The 20,968-nt window shown below is 42.7% G+C and overlaps 1 protein-coding gene across 1 annotated transcript in view; it reads right to left on the reverse strand.

Annotated features, from left to right (window-relative positions):
- efnb1 (ephrin-B1) overlaps positions 1–20,968 on the reverse strand; it is a 232,508-nt gene that overhangs the window by 19,973 nt on the left and 191,567 nt on the right. The window contains exon 3 of the mRNA XM_072595209.1: positions 533–625. Within this exon, the coding sequence (XP_072451310.1) occupies positions 533–625 (93 nt within the window). The remainder of the gene's footprint in view (positions 1–532; positions 626–20,968) is intronic.

The following is a 20,968-nucleotide window of genomic DNA, read 5'->3' on the forward strand; positions in this document are numbered from 1 at the left end:
ATTGGACTGCTCAGACAAAAGAAAAATAATCAGTTGCACCTAGATGGTTAGACAAGAAAAAAAATCAAACAAATAAATATATTGTACGCAGCATAAACAGGACATCAGAAATTTGATACATACATATAGATATGTCAACAGAACTGTAGTAACACTAAAGCACTGATTCAACAATTCTTCTGTACAGTTCTATGTACAGAATAATATTGTGTTTTTGGCAATTCTAAGATTCTGTACAAAACAAAACTCAATGTTCAGCTTTAGGATTCTGCTCAAACTATACCATGTGGGTGGGTTGGGCTTGTAGATGGCAGAAAGGGCTCAGGTATTCCTCCATGTTTAGCAACCATTCCCTGGGACACCAACTGTTCAGTTTAGAGAGGCATTTCACAATGTACCAAAGGCAAAACCGATACCACAGATTGGGACCGAAGAGCTCAGTTGACCTGCTGTAGCAACAGCATGCAGCTGTGTTTTCGGGTATGCAGTTCTGTAATGGCCTGCCGTGTTAGGACAGTGGTTCACTACTTACCTTGCCCAACTTTCATAATTATCTTCATGGATCGAGTTCTGCATACTCCACCATTTCTGTTCTCCAACCCTTCGAATGAGCCATTGGAAGTAGCTGCAAGAAAGAAAGAGCTCAGCATTATTGTCCCCTTCAGAAATTAGACAATCAAAACTAACTTCTCAAGGAGATGAAAGAGAATAACCTTGAAAGTACTTTTCATTTAGTGAATTACTCTGAAATGTATTGAAATGTTATATAGGCAAGAAATTTTAATTTGGCAGCAACCTTATTTAAACCACAATGAGTAAATGAGCATTCAATATAGAATGCAATAATTTTAGGGCCTGAACTCTCCCATGCCTGAGCCCCCAACCCCACACACCAGGCCTTGTTATCACAGTCTGCCATTACATACTTCCTATTGTCAGCCACTAACAGTCTTCTATTAATAGTTATATACTCTCCCAGCTATATCATTATCCACTTCTTTGTCTATCCAACTGTCTTCTCTCTCTTTGGGCTCTATCCCCAAAGATCATTTACTCCTTACCCTTGTGCCCCAACCCTATGTTCTGCATATGAACTGACACTTTCCCAGCTACCATCAGTTCCAAGGAAGGATCACTAGACCCAAAACGTTAACTTTGAATTCTCTTCACAAATCCTCCCGGATCTGTGGAGCTTTTCCAGTAACTTCTGTTTTTCCATCTGATTTGCAACATCCAGAGTTCTTTCAACTTTGAGATAAATGAGCAGTTGATTCACTTTCTCAAGTTACAGGTTGAGGGAACAACCTAGGGTAAATCTTCTTCAGAAAAAAATAATGAACTAATAGGTGAAGGGCACCTCAGAAATTGTATTTACTCATCTTAGTCTCTTTTTCATTCATGATATTTAAACACCACAGTCCAAGATTTGACATAAGACTCCTCTAATTTCCTTACAGAGGGAATTCATCAAATACATATGCTTTATAATCACCAATAACAAACCACAAACAAAGACTAGCAATTGATATTTTTTCTTAGTTCCTGTTAATCCGATTTGCACAAAAACCTGATTTTGGCATCACCTAAACACTGTTTCTTGATTTGCAACCTTACATTCTCAATACTAGTGCTCTATTTTGTGGACTTTGGCTTGTTTCTCAAGTGTGGTTTGATTTTTGCCTCAGTTCAAGTGGCATTTTCCATGTCAATAGGTCATTGTTGCTAACTGTCAGTAATAAAATTGTGCACAGTCTGAAGTATGGTTAAGATGGGTTTCATCTTTAAGCACTGGAGGGGTTAATGAGAGGCAAATTAAGTGAATAAAGCAAAAACTGAGAGATGGTGAGAGGTGAGAGAACAGAAATATAGTTAAAAAGCATGTATGTGCAAAAAAACCATGATTGAAGTGATGTTAAATTTGCTAACCTGCATCATTGCCACCAGCAATTATTAAATTCTGTTCTAAATACATAAACGTGTTTGGAGTGTTAATTAGAAGTTGAAGAGCTTTGTGTCAGCTGTGGGATTTATGTAGGTATAGTATTTTTTTGGAACTGGCACATTGGACCTTGCCAAATGAACTTATAATTTATAAAGCAATAAAGAAAAATTATCATCTCCTGAAATTAAGGAGTAAGAAAGACTTATTTTATCACCCAAAACTACATAGTTAGTTTTTCTGGTTGTTTGAGGGATGCATGAATGTTTAGTCTAACACTTTTCACATTCAATATTGAATTTTAAAATTTTCCTACACCTTCACCATCCCAACCATCATTTAAAAGAATAAACTTCTATTCAAATCTCAATGCCATATTTTGCAAAGCAAGAGCAGCAGTTGGTTCAGGGTTATTAAGCTGTTCATTGATTTATTGTCATGTGTACTAACGTACAGTGAAAAGCTTTGTTCTCGAGCAGTACAAGCAGATCATAGTAAGCAAAGATATATAATGTTGTAAAAAGACTCAGAGGCATACAGGTTACATTAAGATCATAAGACACAGCAGCAGAAATTAAGCCACTCAGCCCAACGAGTCTGCTCCACCATTAAATCATGGCTGTTTCTTGATCTCATTCTCCCACTTTCTCCACATAACTCTTGTACCCCTTGACAACGAAGAACCTGTCTATCTATCCCATTCTTAAATATACTCAATAACCTGGCCTCCACAGCCTTCTGTGCCAGTGAATTCCATAGATTCACCACACCCAGGCTGAAGTAGTTTCTCCTTATCTCTGTTCTAAAATGTCTTCCCTTTATACTTATGCTGTCTCCTCGGGTCCTAGTCTCTCCTAACAATGGAAACGTCTTCCCAACATCCACTCTGTCCAGGCCATTCAGCATTCTCTAAATTTCGATTAGATTCCCCCCATCATTCTCAACTCCACCAAGCACAGACCTAGAGTCCTCAAATGCTCCTCATATGTTAAAGCTTTTCATTCCTAGGACCATTCTTGTGAACTTCCTTTGAACATGCTCCAGGGCCAGTACATCCTCCCTGAGATATGGGGCTGAAAACTGCACACAACACTCCAAAAGTTCTGAGCAGGGCCTTACAAAGCCTCAGAAGTATATTCCTGCTTTTATATTCAAGTTCTCTCAAAATAAAATGCTAACATTGCATTTGCCTTCCTAACTACTGACTCAACCTGCAAGTTTACCCTTTAGCAAATCCTGGACTAGAAACTCTCAAGTCTCTTTGCACTTCAGACTTCTGAATTTTCTCCCCATTTAGAAAATAGTCCATGCTTCTACTCTTCTTGCCAAAGTGCATAACCTTACACTTTCCCACACTGTACTCCATCTGCCACTTCTTTGCCAACTCTAACCTGTCCAAATCCTTCTGCAGCCTCCCCACCTCCTCAATATTGCCTGTCCTTCTACCTATCTTTTTATCTATCTGCAAACTTAGCCAGAATTCCTTTAGTTCTTTCATCTGGATCATTAATGTATAAAGTGAAAAGTTGTGGTACCAACACTGGGCCTTGTGGAACAGCACTTGTCACCGGCTGCAGGCCTGAGAAGGACTTTTATTCCCACTCTTTGCTTTCTTCCAGACAGCCAAGCTTCTATCCATGCTAGCACCTTGCCCCTGACACCATGGGCCCTTAGCTTATTCAGCAGCCTCCCCTGTGGCACCTTGTCAAAGGCCTTTTTGAAACCCAGATAAATAACATCCATTCACTCTCTTTGGTTTAATCTGCTCATTACTTCCTCAGAGAGTTCTAGCAGATTTGTCAGGCATGACCTCTCCTTGATGAAACCATGCTGACTTTGCCCCATGTTACCATACACTTCCAAGTATTCATAAATCTTATCCTTCACAATGGATTCCAAAATCATACCCATGACCGAGTAGAGGTGAATTCACTTGTAATTTCCCATCTTATGCCTTACTCCCTCTTTAAACAAGTCAGTGACGTTCCTCTGGGACCCTCCCTGATTCAAGTGATTCCTGAAAGGTCACCACTAATTCCTCCTCTTCTTTAGAACTCTGGTGTTTAGTTCATCTGGTCTAGGTGATTTAGGCACCGTCAGGCCATTCAGTTTTTCTCGCACCTTCTCCTTGGTGTTGGCCACCATACCCAGCTCTGCCCCCTCACTCTCTTGAATTTTTGGGATATTACTTGTGTCTTCCACCATGAAGACTGATGCAAAGTAATTATTCAATTCCTCAGCCATTTCCTTGTTCCCTACTACTATTTCTCCAGCATCATTTTCCAGCAGTCCAATGTCATCTTTTGCCCTTTATATATCTAAAGCAACTCTTGCAGTCTTCCTTTATATTACTGGCGAGCTTACCCTCATATATAATTTTCTGCTACCTTATTTTTTTTTGTTGCCCTTTGTTGGTCTTTGTAAACTTCCTAATCCTCTAGTGTCCCACTGCCCTTTGCCACACTAAATGCTTTCTCTTTTGCTCTTATGCTATCCCTATTCCCTCCTCAGCCATGTTTGCCTCATCCTCCCTTCCCATGCTTCTTCTTCCTCAGGATAAATCTCTTGTGTCTCCTGAATTACTCCCAGAAACTCCTGTCATTGCTGTTCCACTGCCTTTGCTGCTAGGCTCCTCTTTCAGTCAAATCTACCCAACTGCTCCCTCGTGTGCCTGCAGTTGCCTTTATCCCGCTGTAATACCTCTGATTCTATCTTCTCCCTTTCAAATTGCAGAGTAAATTCAATTATATTATGATCATTGCCTACTAAGGGTTCCTTCACCTTAAGCTCCCTTATCAAGTCTGCCTCAGTGCACAACACTAAGCCCAGTATTGCCTGTTCGCTAGTGGGCTCCACCACAAGGAACTCCAAAAAGCCATCTTGTAGACATGTCACATTCCACTAAGCGAGATCAAAGTTAGCAAGATCAGCATTATGTGGTTAGAGGCTCCATTCATCAGTCTAATAATGCTGGGAAGAATTTGTTCCTGAACCTGCTGGTGCATGTTCAGGCTTCTGTATCTTTTGCCTGATGCGGTGCGATCGGTCTTTGAAGATGTTGGCAGCCTTTCCGCGGCAATGAGCAGTATAAATGGAAGTCTATGGATGGAAGATTGCCTTCAGTGAGGACCTGGGTTATGCATACAACCTTCTTTCATTCCCTACAATTCTGGGCACAGCAGTTTCCATACCAGGCCATTATACACCTGGATAGCATGCTTTCAATGGTGCATCTGTAGAAGTTGGCGAGGATCCTGAAGGACACGCCAAATTTCCTGAGCCATCTGAGGAAGAAGGTGCATTATTGCGCCTTCTTGGCCATTGCATCCACGTGGGAAGTCCAGGAAAGATGGTCAGTTATAGTCACACTGAGGAACTCTCAACCTCTTTTGGATTAATATAAATGGGGCATGTTCTCCTCCTTTCTTTCTGAAAGAAATGATCAGTTCTTTAGTTTTGCCAACATTGAGAGAGAGATAGATGTTCTCATTGCATCATGTCACCAATCCCTCTACTTCCCTTCTGTAATTTGATTCATCAGTGTTAGATATCCGTCCTACAACGGTGGTGTCATTCATTTGGGTGTTAGCAATACCGTCATAAGTGTACAGGAAATAGGGGGTGGAGGACACATCCTTGGGGAGCTCCAGTGTTGAGCATTATTGTGGAGGAGGTGTAGATACCTATCTTGACTGATCATGGTCTGTGGGTCAGGAAGCTGAGGATCCAGTTGCAGAGGGCAGAACCAAGACCAAGGTCACAGAGTTTTGAGATTAGTCTGGAGGGGATAATAGTGGTGAAGGCAGAGCTGTGGTCAATCAGCCAAAGTCTGACAGAGTGTCCTTGTTGTCTAGCTAGTCCAGAGATAATTGCAGGGCTAGGGATGGCATCCGCTTTGGACTGGTTATGTCAGTAGGCAAATTGTAGGGGATCGAGGCAGGCTGGGAGATTGGAGTTGATGTGCATACTTAGTAGTATCAGATATTGCATTTAATTTTGATGAACATAGCTACATGTGACTTGTTGGTCAAGTGGGATAAGTGGAGGATGACAGAGGTTAGTAAACCTACCCCTGTTCATAGGTCACTTGGTGCCACTTCAGACAAATGGAGCAGATGATTTTTTTTAATTTGGTAAAATGTGTGGAAAGACTGATAAAGATATTTCAACTTGCTGTAGATGTGGTGATTGATTCAGTACGATGTGAACCTGGAAGGATTTGGAACATAATCCTACACCTTCAGCAGAGTGTCAGCCTCTGGCAGCAGAATCTGATAGCTCTAGAAGGGAAAAATTAAATCAGTGACAGGAGTTAGGGCAAACCCTGGGAGGGTTGATGGATGGTATGATAAGCCTAATTTTATACGGGCAGCCAGACACATTTGGGCTGATATATTGCAGTTGTTACAAATGGCAATTGTCATTGGTAGCCATCGCTCAGTCAGATATAAATATCCTAAATGGATAAGAAGAACACTACATTAAACAACAATGGGAGAAGGTCTCCCGATGGCGAGCTGAATGAGATGTCACTCTGGAAATAAAAGAGTGGAGAAGACTTAAACTGAAGTAAATTTTCAAATAACCTTACCATCCAGAAAGGGAACTCTGCTAGTGGTTCACAGACAGCCAAGTTTTCTCCAAATTATTAAAGCAAATGTTCTTACATACTAGTATAGATAATACTAATCCATAGGAAACCCTGGCTAAAAAGCAATGACTGAAGGATTTATTCACTACATTTGTGTATCCTTGATAGCACATTTCAAACATTTGTCACAATCCCCCGCTGGCATATCAAGTATCAGTAAGTTAGGAAAGGTTTACCATGAAATACCAAATTGCACTCGGCTTTGTCATTTTTGACAAGCACAGGTATTATAGCCCCACAGAGTGTTTTGCAGATTTAGGATGCCTGACATGGAAACATTTTGAGAAATGTCAATATCTCCAGCAAGGAGCAAGCAAATGAAATGTTTTGGCTGCAGTATGTGCAATTGCATTATCCATCTCTCCTACATTTCAATAATACGCCTCAACAGAAAATCTTCAAAGGGTGAATTATACAGAGATACCACCAATTAGAAAGACTAGCTTCAAGAACTGTCCACAACATAAGGATCAACACAAAAAGATAACTTCTGATCAGAAAGAGAGGAACAATTCAAATTTGTTTACCACCTTCAAACTAAAAGATAACTTGGCAAACTGAGGTTCATGGATGATTACCTAGGCCTAGGTTAAATACAAGCTCCTCCGAATGGAAAATAGCCTCAGTAGAACACAATTTAAGGTTTTGATATTAAATGGCTTTATCTGCTTGACAGAATCACTGGGGAGATGTATTATTTTCTGATTAAATGTATTATTTACAGATTGGATGTCAGAAATTAAGCAGGAACTGTATTGTTGGAAGATGGAATTCTGGGTCACCCTGCTGTAATGATTCAGGAAACCCAACTGGACAGGAACATCATTTGTTGTTGAATACCAAGACAGAGCCACCACTCTCGGTGTACAAAGACTAGTCCCAGCTGAGGACAAGTTCTGTAAACCCATTCCTGGGTCTGCTTTACAGATTTTTTTCAAATCAACCTATTCAGGGATGTTATGACCTCTGGAGTAGATGGAATTTGAACCCAACCCACTGGTTCCAAAGTAGGGACACTACCACTGTGTCACAAGAACCCCTCAGTCTAATTTTGTTTTAAAGAAGTGTCACATTTACTCTTATGGTGACATAAGGTAGGATTTGAACCTATGTCGCCAGAGCATCAACTTGGAGTTCCAGAACGCTCACTCAATGATATTATCCCTGCACCAACATCTCCACCAGGTATGCTTTATCTTATTTTCTAACCAAACTGTTCAGGGATGTTATGACATGTCTGAAACAGGTAGGACTTGAACCCAGGTCTACTGCACCAGAATGGGGACACTACCACCACAGCACAGGAGCCTTGCATCTATGTGTGTATATTTTATATATAAAAATAAAATACACACACAGAGACTTTTTTGCTTTTATCCATTAACTACCATGAGTTAATCACCAGTGTAATTAATTAGACATTTACATGCAAAGTCCATTACACACCATCAAAAGTGAAAAAGGGGTCGGCAGAGCGGGAAGGGGCTAAATCAAAATGGAATTGGAGGGGAAAATAAAGCACTGTATCCCCACCTCTCTCTTTGGGATCTGCTTTATATTATTTTCTAACCAATCTGCTCAGAGACGTTCACATACACCACTGAAGCAGGTGAACGTTAACCCCGACTCACTGTCTAGAACAGTGTCACAAGAACCCTCATGGGGTCTGCTTTTTTATGTAATCAACCTATTTAGAGAGGTTATTAAACACCTCTGAAGCATGTGGGACTTGAACTCAAATCACTTGACTCAAAAAGTAGTGGCATTACCGCTGCATCAGAAGAGTCCTCTGGGGTCTGCTTTATTTTTCTTTATTATAGTCGACAGTATTATAATAGACAAATGAGTGACTTTCCCACTACCAAAGTCACTGTGACCTTTTGTTTTACTTTTTCTTTTTAAATACCACAGTCACCCATGTTACCAATTTAAAAATTATGAAGCAAGCTTTAGCGGGCTTTGCTTATAAATATTGAAGTTTAACCCATTGTTCTAATCAAGATATTCAGAAATGTTGTCACACGACTCTGAGTAGGTGGGATTTGACCTCAGGCCTCCCAGTTCAGGAGCAGGGACACTACCCCTGCACCACAAGAGGGCCCCTTTATCAATCTGTTCAGACACATTACAACACACCTCAGGAGCAGGTGGGACTAGAACCCAGGCTTCCTGACTCATAGGTAAAGAAACTACCACTGTCCTCCATAAAGGGCTCAGATGATGAGTTCCAGGCAGGCAGGTCATTACCTGTTGCTATAAGAGCACATACTCACTAAGTTCCACAAGGAGACTAATTTGTAATTCCTGTGCGTGATAAAGGGGTGATCACACTCACTGAGAAGAATGTTAGGTATATGAGACACAAGCAATAAAGTTTATTAAGTGAGAACAGAGATGAAAGGTAAAGTGCTGTTGCAGTTGCTGATTTGTATCATTATTAAATACATAACTATGTTTGCAGGTTTGTTTGGAGATTGAAAATACTGCTATCCTTTATAAACTTGAGGGGTGACCTTATCAAGGTTTATAAAAGTATGAAGGGCATAGATAGGGTAAATAGGCAAAGTGGGGGAAGTCCAAAACTAGAGGGCATAGGTTTAGGGTGAGAGGAGAAAGATATAAGAGAGACCTAAGGGGCAACCTTTTCATGCAGAGGTGTGTGTGTGTGTGTGTGTGTGTGTGTGTGTGTGTGTGTGTGTGTGTGTGTGTGTGTGTGTGTGTGTGTGTGTGTGTGTGTGTGTGTGTGTGTGTGTGTGTGCGCGCTGGTGGAGGCTAGTACAATTGCAACATTTAAAAGGCATCTTGATGGGTATATGAATAGGAAGGGTTTGGAGGGATATGGGGCAGGTAGGACTTGATTGGCTTGGGATATCTGGTCGGCATGGACAAGTTGAACTGAAGGGTCTGTTTTCGCACTGTACATCTTTATAACTCTAAAAGGCAAGATAGGTTTTAATCATGTAGGGTTTGGTGTTCAGGAGAACAGCAAATTTGATTAAATTTAAACACTTATTTCATTATTTATGCCTTTTATTGGGGCTTTTTTTATATCCCTATGCACCTTAATCCATTAGCTTAATCATTGGAGCACTTACTTGGCTAAAACAACAGTCAAGTGATTAGACCATGTGGCTTTCAAATTGAAATTTATACTTAGCAAAGGAAACAAAAGGATACAAAATAGGCACAAGTAAAACTCTACACAGAAAAAGTAACCCCCAAAATTGAAAGAGAGTTAATGTTCATCAGTTACCAATGCAGAATATGTTTATATTCCTCCTACTGAAGCACAATAACAGTTTTTGCTGCCTATTCAGGACTGGTTATGCATTCAACATTCATTAATATCATTTCAGGAAGAATGCCAAGCTGACCAAGGCTATCTATTTGTTTCTTTGCTTTCTGGACTCGATTCAAATGTAATGCTGGTTTGAATTATGGATCAGCTTGATATGCCTAGGTCTGATGAAGACTACATTTGGTTCTTTTATACACACTCTGCCAAGACTGTTTTCACTTCAACTATCAAGCTGGCAAAAGATCACAAATAATGTTCAACTTTGTGGCATTCCCAACAGCACACAAAGTCCTATGTCCAAATTGCCTACATTGAGATTTGTCTAACAGTCAAGACTCATCACAATGCCTCCTGCTGTAACTCCTTTCTTCTGAAAACCTCTAATAAGTGGTATGCCTTAATCTCCCTTGGTATCTTCCTTTCTCCCGTAATGACAGGCTTTTAAATTCCAAGCATTTCCTCCCCCAAAAGTTTTGTGAGTATATTACAGGAGCTCAGCGTATCAACTATAAAGTTGCCAGATTCACTGCCCAATCTGTACTCAGTTAGTAAACCAGGTAGAACATTATGTACTGCTGAAAATGTGTTGCTGGAAAAGCGCAGCAGGTCAGGTAGCATCCAAGGAACAGGAGAATCGACGTTTCGGGCATAAGCCCTTCTTCAGGAATGAGGAAAGTGTGTCCAGCAGTCTAAGATAAAAGGTAGGGAAGGAGGGACTTGGGGGAGGGGCGTTGGAAATGCGATAGGTGGAAGGAGGTCAAGGTGAGGGTGATAGGCCGGAGTGGGGTGGGGTCGGAGAGGTCAGGAAGAAGATTGCAGGTGAGGAAGGCGGTGCTGAGTTCGAGGGATTTGACTGAGACAAGGTGAGGGGAGGAGAAATGAGGAAACTGGAGAAATCTGAGTTCATCCCTTGTGGTTGGAGGGTTCCTCAGCAGAAGATGAGGCGCTCTTCCTCCAACCGTCGTGTTGCTATGGTCTGGCGATGGAGGAGTCCAAGGACCTGCATGTCCATCCCCACACCTCCTCCCTCACCTCTATCCAAGGCCCTAAAGGAGCCTTCCACATCCAAAGTTTTACCTGCACATCCACTAATATCATTTATTGTATCCGTTGCTCCCGATGTGGTCTCCTCTACATTGGGGAGACTGGGCGCCTCCTAGCAGAGAGCTTTAGGGAACATCTCCGAGACACCTGCACCAATCAACCAAACCGCCCCGTAGCCCAACATTTCAACTCCCCCTCCCACTCTGCCGAGGACATGGAGGTCCTGGGCCTCCTTCACCGCTGCTCCCTCACCACCAGATGCCTGGAGGAAGAACGCCTCATCTTCCGCCTCGGAACACTTCAACCCCAGTACATCAATGTGGACTTCAACAGCTTCCTCATTTCCCCTTTCCCCACCTCATCCTAGTTTCAAACTTCCAGTTCAGCACTGAACCCTTGACTTGTCCGGACTTGAGCGACCTGCCTAGCTCCTTTTCCACCTATCCACTGCACCCTCCCTTCCCTGACCTATCACCTTCATCTCCTCCCCCACTCACCCATTGTACTCTATGCTACTCTCTCCCCACCACCACCCTCCTCTAGCTTATCTCTCCACGCTTCAGGGTCACTGTCTTTATTCCTGATGAAGGGCTTTTGCCCAAAACGGTGATTTCGCTGCTCGTTGGATGCTGCCTGATCTGCTGTGCTCTTCCAGCACCACTAATCCGGGAGTTGAAGTGTTCAGCTACGGGGTGGTTGGGTTGGTTAGAACATTATGTAGCCAGACCAGGTGCAAGTTGATACACCTCGTCTGCATACAATACACTTAACCTCAGCACAGCATATTATACTCTGCAGATCAGTACACTCAAGATTTCTTTGTATGGAAGTTGGAAGCCAGCACTGTTTAAGCAGAAAGAAGTTACTGCCAAGAAGTTTTGATCTTCAGCTAATTAATTCAGTAATTCTGACAGACTAAAAGTCAGATTCCTAAGAACCATGAGGTTAAACTGCTGATTAAAAATTTACAACACATTAAGCTTCCATTTAACCAGGAGTGCAGTACTGCTTTAACAAAATAATCACTTGAATTAAATACCATAAAGATGCATCTGAAAATATTTATGCCTGCTGAAAGTTATGTTCTGAGTATCTTGTTAAAAGCATTTTTGATAAAATGTCACTGTGAGCATTTTTATTTCAGTACATGCATTAACAGAGGGATAGCTTCCTTTTCTTTCACAATTTTGTGTTAAATTCATTCAAGTGATGTGGGTGTCACTGACAAAGCCAGCATTCATTTCCAATCTACTGTAATCAGTGTAATGAAGATGCACCAAAGTGCTGTTAGATAGGGAGTTCCAGCACTATTTTCCTCCTCAATGATGAAGCATTGCGGTTTATTTCTAAGACTGGATGTAAAAATGACTTGGAGGGAAATTTGCTGATGGTCGTGGTGCTGGTGGTGCAATACATCTGCTGCCCTTATTCTTCTAGATGGCACAGGATATGGATTTGTAAGGCAATGTCAAAGAAGCCTTGACAAGTAGCTGCAATGCATCGTGTAGTTGCCATGGTTTGCTGGCAAAGAAGGATATAAGATGATGGATGGGATGCTATAATCAGGAGGGTTGCTTTACCCTTGGATGAGCTGCATTAATCCAGGTAAATGAAGAATATTTCATCAAATTCCTGACTTGCATCTTGTAGGTGATGGACAGACGTGGAGATGTCAGAAGACAGATCACCCATCACAGAACATCTTGACCTGTTCTTCTCACCATATTATTTATGTAGCTGGATTAATTTCTGGCCACTGCTGAGTCCTAGGATGTTCAAAATGAGCAATTCAACAATGGTGATCCACTGAAAGTCAATAGGAGGTGGATAGATTTATTACAGATGGTCATTGCCTGATACTTAAATGGACAGTAACATTCACACATATAGAAGTCCAAGCATGAGTGCTTGCTGTGTTGTTTTGCAGCATAGGCTGGTTGATTAGCTGAGGAATCATGGATGGAAAAAACATGCAAGTATCAGTGAATATCCCCAGTTTTGACCTTATAATAGAGAGGTTTTCATTGAAGCAGCTGAAGACAATCAAGGTAAGGACGTACCCTGAAGCAAATTCTGCAACAATTTTATATTGTTTCCAGTCCTTCAAAGCAGGCCTCGGGGAATTTTCAGCTGTATCAGGCATAAAGTAGAGCTCTCCGCTCAGTGAATTAATGATTAATAAAGTTTGCAGTACAGTTTCAGCACACCTACTAACAGTCAAGTGGAGAAAAGAATAAATCCCCCATTCATAATTTTCTTTTGAAATTGAACAATACCAACTCAAAAAATACTATTATTTGGAGTGCAAATGTTTCAGACTGCTGGATAAATTCGTATTGACCATATGCAACTAGGTGCAAAATTCACTTACTTTCTGAAAGTGAGTCGCTAGAGGAAAGACAGTCAAATTGCTAATGTTATTCTTGCTGGCCCATTATGGGTGCTGGGCCAGCAATAAAAGTATTCATAAGTTTTAAAACAAATATTAAAGAAACTTTGATGGAAAATCGTGATTGCTGCTATGGAAACCAGGCTTGCATGAGATTCTGAATAAACCAGCCATTATGTCTAAAGGAAAAGTAATTAAGAAAATTTAGCTGGTGTAACCTAACAAGTCTCCATTTTATGCATATCCTAATCAAAATAATTGGCTGAGGGCTTAGGGTAAATGCAAATTGGCTTTACATCATACAGCAAATGTAATTTTGCAGGCAGGTGCCTCGCCATTTCTTGAACTAACCCTAACCCAATCCACAAATTGATGTATTTATGCCACAAGAATTATGAATAGAACAATCAGAGGCTGCACCTTGCAAGTTGTCGTCACTCACCAGGTCATCCGTAATGCCCTAAAGCATTGAGACTCATTGAGCTTTCCACTCGGCCTCATTTATGTCCCTGGGATGCTTTTACTGTTTTCTCAGCTCTCCCAAGATATCAAATGAGTACTGAGGAACAGAAGGTGCCTAATCCTAATGAGTATGGGACAGCTTTGATGGACCAACTGGTCTTCTCCTTCCCAGAACTTTCACATATTTGCACACAGAATCTTGATCACCAATGACTCCAGCTAAATGTGTGAACACTTACGAGACTTGACTATTTCGATGCTCCCCTGGCTAGCTTTCTACTTACACCCTTCATAAACTGGAGTTCTACAAGACTCTACTGCTCATCTCCTATACCCATTATCTTTGTATCTACTAAGCTGCATTTATTCCCGATCCATTAAAGTCTCCCCTCTAAAATTCTCATCCTTGATATCAAATCGCTCTGTAGCTTTGCCCTCTCTATCTCTGTAATTTCTGCCTTACAACTCTCTGTGATTTGTGTGGTCTTCCAATTCTGCGTTGATTTTGCCACCAATTTTGATTTCTTCAGCACCGGCAACAGTGCTAAGCTGTATAGTCTGAAATTTCCACCTCAAACAGCTCCACAGATCTCTCTCTTCATTTAAGATTCCTCTGAAAATCTCTTTTGGACAAAGCCAAATATTACAAAATGTAACCAAAAGCAATGTCAAATACTATTTGATAACACTAATTTGAAATGTCTTGGAATGTTATACTGTGTTAAAAGTGCTATATAAATACAAGTTATTGTTGGCATGGTTCAAGGCTGGATAATCTATGTTACTTCACTGATGAAACAAATCAGCCAATAATTCAATCTAAGCTTACTCATCAGGAATGACCACCTGGACTGCTTATATCCATAAAACATTACTCTAAGAGGTATTAGCTTTACAGAGAATCAGCAAATTGGTGTAGGAAGATGATCAAACTGTTCTCAAAAATATTGGTATAAATCCTGGAATCTTTCATAATAAAAAAATTAGAATTTGGTGAGTTCACCACAAGTGAATGCTGTGATTATGGAGAGCTGGAGCAAAGCATCATAAACAAGGCAACTTGTTTTTCTATCATTCATGGGAAGTAATCAAATCATAGAGCAGGATCTCCAAACATAGCGAATTTCGATGCAATAAAAATAAATCAGTCTTTCTAGACAAGTGGTCCTGTTCCATTTGATGTTTGAGGCAACAATTTCTGTTCATACAGGACGATTTCAGATTTGTATTTGCTCACTGGAATTTTACTACATAGAGCTGCACAGAGCATTGTTGAGTGACTAAACAAATCAGTTTAAAACATTCCAACTCACTGAGTGTAGACAGCAGTGTGCCTAATTTATCAACTACAGGCCTGTTGATACTTGTGCTGCAAGGGCTCCTTTGTGTTTCTTTCCTTTCCCTCCCTTCAACAGTCTATAGACCTGCTAGTGTCTCCAGCATGCTTTCTGAGCAAGGGCCAAGTAATACTTAATGTGAACTGTTGATTAGGGGAGGTTAAATATTTAAGGAGAAAAATAGTCAACTGAGCCATCACCTAATTCAACACATTAAATACACAGTAGCTGAAGAGGTAGCAAGGCTTATCATGCTTAATTTATATTCAGAACTGTAAATAAATTGTAGGTGCAAGAGTTCCTGTTCCTGAGCCATTTCCTGAGCTGTCAACTCTTACCAGAAACATTACAAGGGTGAAAAACAACAAGCTGCATCTGTCACATTGGCCGCATGTGTTTACTAAGTGGCATTAATTTTGTGTTCTTTCTGTTATGAAACTATGCTTTTCTCTTCCTCTCCTAAAAATTTCTATAGCTGTGGGGCTTGAATGCATCCTCTTGCATTCCATTGCTACAGAACGGGACTTGTATTCTGAATATTGGGTCAGTTCAACTTACAGACAGTACTCAATTTATCGTGCTCCAGCAGGACAGTGGAAAGATAATTAATAAGAAGTCTTGTGCACATAAGATTGAAATCTGATGTGGGGAAAGCAGAATCAAAGCAAGAGTGAGAAAAAAGGCTCAGGCTGGTAGAGTAGGTAAGGGGAGCAAGTCAAATAGGAGGAGAAAGTGAGGGCTGCAGATGCTGGAGATCAGAGCTGAAAATGTGTTGCTAGAAAAGCGCAGCAGGTCAGGCAGCATCCAAGAAGCAGGAGAATCGATGTTTCGGGCATGAGCTCTTCTTCAGGAATGAGGAAAGTGTGTCCAGCAGGCTAAGATAAAAGGTTGGGAGGAGGGACTTGGGGGAGGGGCGTTGGAAACGTGATAGGTGGAAGGAGGTCAAGGTGAGGGTGATAGGCTGGAGTGGGGGTGGGGGCGGAGAGGTCAGGAAGAAGATTGCAGGTTAGGAAGGCGGTGCTGGGTTCGAGGGATTTGACTGAGACAAGGTGAGGGGAGGGGAAATGAGGAAACTGGAGAAATCTGAGTTCATCCCTTGTGGTTGGAGGGTTCCTAGGTGGAAGATGAGGCGCTCTTCCTCCAGCCATCGTGTTGCTATGGTCTGGCGATGGAGGAGTCCAAGGACCTGCATGTCCTTGGTGGAGTGGGAGGGGGAGTTGAAGTGTTGAGCCACGGGGTGGTTGGGTTGGTTGGTCCGGGTGTCCCAGAGGTGTTTTCTGAAATGTTCCGCAAGTAGGCGGCCTGTCTCCCCAATATAGAGGAGGCCACATAGGGTGCAGCGGATGCAATAAATGATAATTGTGGAGGTGCAGGTGAATTTGTGGCGGATATGGAAGGATCCCTTGGGGCCTTGGCGGGAAGTAAGGGGGGTGGTGTGGGCGCAAGTTTTGCATTTCTTGCAGTTGCAGGGGAAGGTGCCGGGAGTGGAGGTTGGGTTGGTGGGGGGTGTGGACCTGACGAGGGAGTCACGGAGGGACTGGTCTTTTCGGAACGCTGATAGAGGAGGGGAGGGAAATATATCCCTGGTGGTGGGGTCCGTTTGGAGGTGGCGGAAATGACGACGGATGATACGCTGTATATGGAGGTTGGTGGGGTGGTAGGTGAGGACCAGTGGGGTTCTGTCCTGGTGGTGGTTGGAGGGGCGGGGCTCAAGGGCGGAGGAGCGGGAAGTGGAGGAAATGCGGTGGAGGGCATTGTCGAGCACGTTTGGGGGGAAATTGCGGTCTTTGAAGAAGGAGGCCATCTGGGTTGTACGGTATTGGAACTGGTCCTCCTGGGAGCAGATGTGGTGAAGATGAAGGAATTGGGAATATGGGATGGTGTTTTTATGGGGGCAGGGTGGGAGGAGGTGTAGTCTAGGTAGCTGTGGGAGTCGGTCAGTTTATAGTTAATGTCCGTGTTGATTCGGTCGCCCGAGATAGAAATGGAAAGGTCCAGGAAGGGGAGGGAGGAGTCTGAGACGGTCCAGGTGAATTTGAGGTCGGGGTGGAAAGTGTTGGTAAAGCGGATGAACTGTTCAACCTCCTCGTGGGAGCACGACGCAGATATCTGTAAGAATAGCAGGGTTATATGGGGCATTTTAATTTTCAAACATAGACAGTCATCGATGTAGCGGAGGAAAAGGTGGGGGGTGGTGCCAGTGTAGCTGCGGAAGATGGACTGTTCCACATATCCTATGAAGAGGCAGGCATAGCTGGGGCCCATGTGGGTGCCCATGGCTACTCCTTTGGTTTAGAGGAAGTGGGAGGATTGGAAAGAGAAGTTGTTGAGGGTGAGGACCAGTTCAGTCAAAGGAGGGTGTCAGTGGAAGGGTACTGGTTGGTGTGGCGGGAAAGGAAGAAGCGGAGGGCTTTGAGTCCTTCGTGATGGGGGATGGAGGTGTACTGGATGTCCATGGTGAAGATAAGGCGTTGGGGACTGGGGAAGCAAAAATCATGGAGGAGGTGGAGGGCGTGGGTGGTGTCCTGAACGTAGGTGGGGAGTTCTTGGACTAAGGGGCACAGGACCGTGTCGAGGTATGCAAGTCAAATAGTCAAGGCAGGCAAGAGCTTGGCAGAGAACAAGGTAAGACTGATATATTAAACTGCATTTCCTTCAATACAAGAGGCCTCACAGGTAAGGCAGATGAACTTAGGGCATGGTTGGGATCAGGCGGAGGGAAGGGCAGAACTGACAGCTTAATGTTTCGGTGTATAGATGCTATAGGAAGGATGATGGTGGAGGAGGGAGGAAGGAGGAGGGAGGAGGGAGGAGGGAGGAGGGAGGAGGGTGGAGGGTGGAGGGTGGAGGGAGGAGGGAGGAGGGAGGAGGGAGGAGGGAGGAGGGAGGAGGGAGGAGGGAGGAGGGTGGAGGGTGGAGGGTGGAGGGTGGAGGGTGGAGGGTGGAGGGAGGAGGGAGGAGGGAGGAGGGAGGAGGGAGGGACCTTTTAGTTCGGGCAAACATTATGACTGTACTGAAGGAGGATATTCCTGGGAGATCGTCCAGTGAAGTTATATGGGTAAAACTGAGAAATAAGTAAGGGATATCATTTTGTTGGGATTATATTAAATGCCTCTCAACAGTCAGCAGAAAATTCAGAAGCAAATATGTAAGGAGATCTCAGATATCTGTAAGAATAGCAGGGTTATATGGGGCATTTTAATTTTCAAACATAGACTAGGACTATTATAATGTTAAGGTCTTGGATGGGGAGGAATGTGTTAAGTATACACAAGGAAAAACTTCCTTAATCAGTATATGGATGCACCTACGAGAAAAGGAGCAATACCTGACCCTATGTTGTGTAGTAAGGCAGGGCGAGTGAGTGAGGTGTAAGTGGGGGAAGCAATTAGGGGCAAGTGATAACAATTCTATTAATTTTAAAATATTTATGGAAGAGGATAGAACTGATCAACTGGTTAAAGTTCGAAATTGGAGTCAGCTGTTTGCAGCTAAAAGAATGGTTGGGAAGTGGGAGGTCTTTAAGAATGAGTGTGAAGGGCAAGACTGATATAGAGAATGCTGGATGAATAGAGGAATCGAAGCTCTGATCAAGAAAAAGGAAGTATATATCAGATAATGACAACTCTGATCGAGTGAATCCCTAAAAGGAGTATAAGAGCAGTCATACAGTCATAGAGATGTACAGCACAGAAACAGACCCTTCAGTCCAACCTGTCCATGCCGACCAGATATCTCAAATCAATCTAGTCCTACCTTCCAGCACCCAGCCCATATCCCTGCAAACCCTTCCTATTCATATATCCATCCAGATGCCTTTTAAATGTTGCAATCGTATTAGCCTCCACCACTTCCTCTGGTGGCTCATTCCATATACGTACCACCCTCTGCGTGAAGAAGTTGCCCCTTAGGTCTTTTTTATATCTTTCCCCACTCACCCTAAACCCATGCCCTCTAGTTCTGGACTCCCCCACCCCAGGGAAGAGACTTTGCCTATTTACCCTATCCATGCCCATCATGATTTTATAAACCCCTATAGGGTTACCCCTCAGCCTCTGACGCTCCAGGGAAAACAGCGCAGCCTATTCAACTGCTCCCTATAGCTCAGATTCTCTAACCCTGGCAACATCTTTGTAAATCTTTTCTGAACCCTTTCAAGTTTCACAACATCTTTCCAATAGGAAGGAGACCAGAACTGTACACAATATTCCAACAGTGGCCTCAACAAAGTCCTGTACAGCCGCAACACGACCTCCCAACTCCTGTACTCAATACTCTGACCAATAAAGGAAAGCATACCAAATGCCTCCTTCACTATCCTATCTACCTGCGACTCCGCTTTCAAGGAACAATGAACCTGCACTCCAAGGTCTCTTTGTTCAGCAACACTCCCTAGGACCTTACCATTAAGTGTATAAGTCCTGCTAAGATTTGCTTTCCCAAAATGCAGCACCTCACATTTATCTAAATTAAACTCCATCTGCCACTTCTCAGCCCATTGGCCCATCTGGTCAAAATCCCATTGTAATCTGAGGTAACCCTCTTCGCTGTCCACTACACCTCCAATTTTGAGGTCACCTGCAAACTTATTAACTGTACCTCTTATGCTCACATTCAAATCATTTATATAAATACAAAAAGAAATGGACCCAGCACCGATCCTTGTGGCACTCCAGTCTGAAAAACAACACTCCACCACCACCCTTTGAGCCAGTTCTGTATCCAAATGCTAGTTCTCCCTATATTCCGTGAGATCTAACCTTGCTAATCAGTCTCCCATAGGGAACCTTGCCGAACGCCTTCCTGAAGTCCATTTAGGTCACATCTACTGCTCTGCCCTCATCAATCCTTATTGAGTTTTTTTTGAAGTATTAACAATCAAGTTTGTGAGACATGATTTCCCACACACAAAGCCATGTTGACTATCCCTAATCAGTCCTTGCCTTTCCAAATACATGTGCATCCTGTCCCTCAGGATTCCCTCCAACAACTTGCCCACCAATGACGTCAGGTCTATAGTTTCCTGGCTTGTCCTTACCACCCTTCTTAGACAATGTTAGCCAATCTCCAGTCTTCCGGCACCTCACCTATGACTATTGATGATACAAATATCTCAGCAAGGGGCCTAGGGTTCACTTCCCGAGCTTCCCACAGAGTTTGAGGGTACACCTGATCAGGTCCTGAGGATTTATCCACTTTTATTTGTTTCAAGACATCCAGCACTTCCTCCTCTGTAATATGGACACTTTTCAAGAGGTCACCATCTATTTCCCTACATTCCATATCTTCCATATCCTTTTCCACAGTAAACACTGATGCAAAGTTCTCTTTTAATATCTCCCCTACTTCCTGCGGTTCCACACAAAGGCCGTCTTGCTGATCCTTGAGGGCCCTATTCTCTCCATGGTTACCTTTTTGTCCTTAAATGTATTTGTAAAAAAACCTTTGGATTCTCTTTAACTCTATTTGCCAAAGCTATCTCATGTCCCCTTTTTGCTCTCCTGATTTCCCTTTTAAGTATACTCCTCCTGCCTTTATACTCTTCTAAGGATTCACACGATCTATCCTGTCTTGACCTGAGATATGCTTCCTTCTTTTTCTTAACCAAACCCTCAATTTCTTGAGTCATCCAGCATTCCCTATACCTACCAGCCTTTCCTTTCACCCTAACAGGAATATACTGTCTCTGGACTCTCATTATCGCATTTCTGAAGGCTTCCCATTTTCCAGCCATCCCTTTACCTGCGAACATCTGCCCTCAAATCAGATTTTGAAAGGTCTTGCCTAATACCAACAAAAATAGTCTTCCCCCAATTTAGAACTTCAAATTTTAGATCTGGTCTATCCT

This window comes from Chiloscyllium punctatum, chromosome 25, assembly GCF_047496795.1.
Source record: "Chiloscyllium punctatum isolate Juve2018m chromosome 25, sChiPun1.3, whole genome shotgun sequence".
Classification (NCBI taxonomy): Eukaryota; Metazoa; Chordata; class Chondrichthyes; order Orectolobiformes; family Hemiscylliidae; genus Chiloscyllium; species Chiloscyllium punctatum.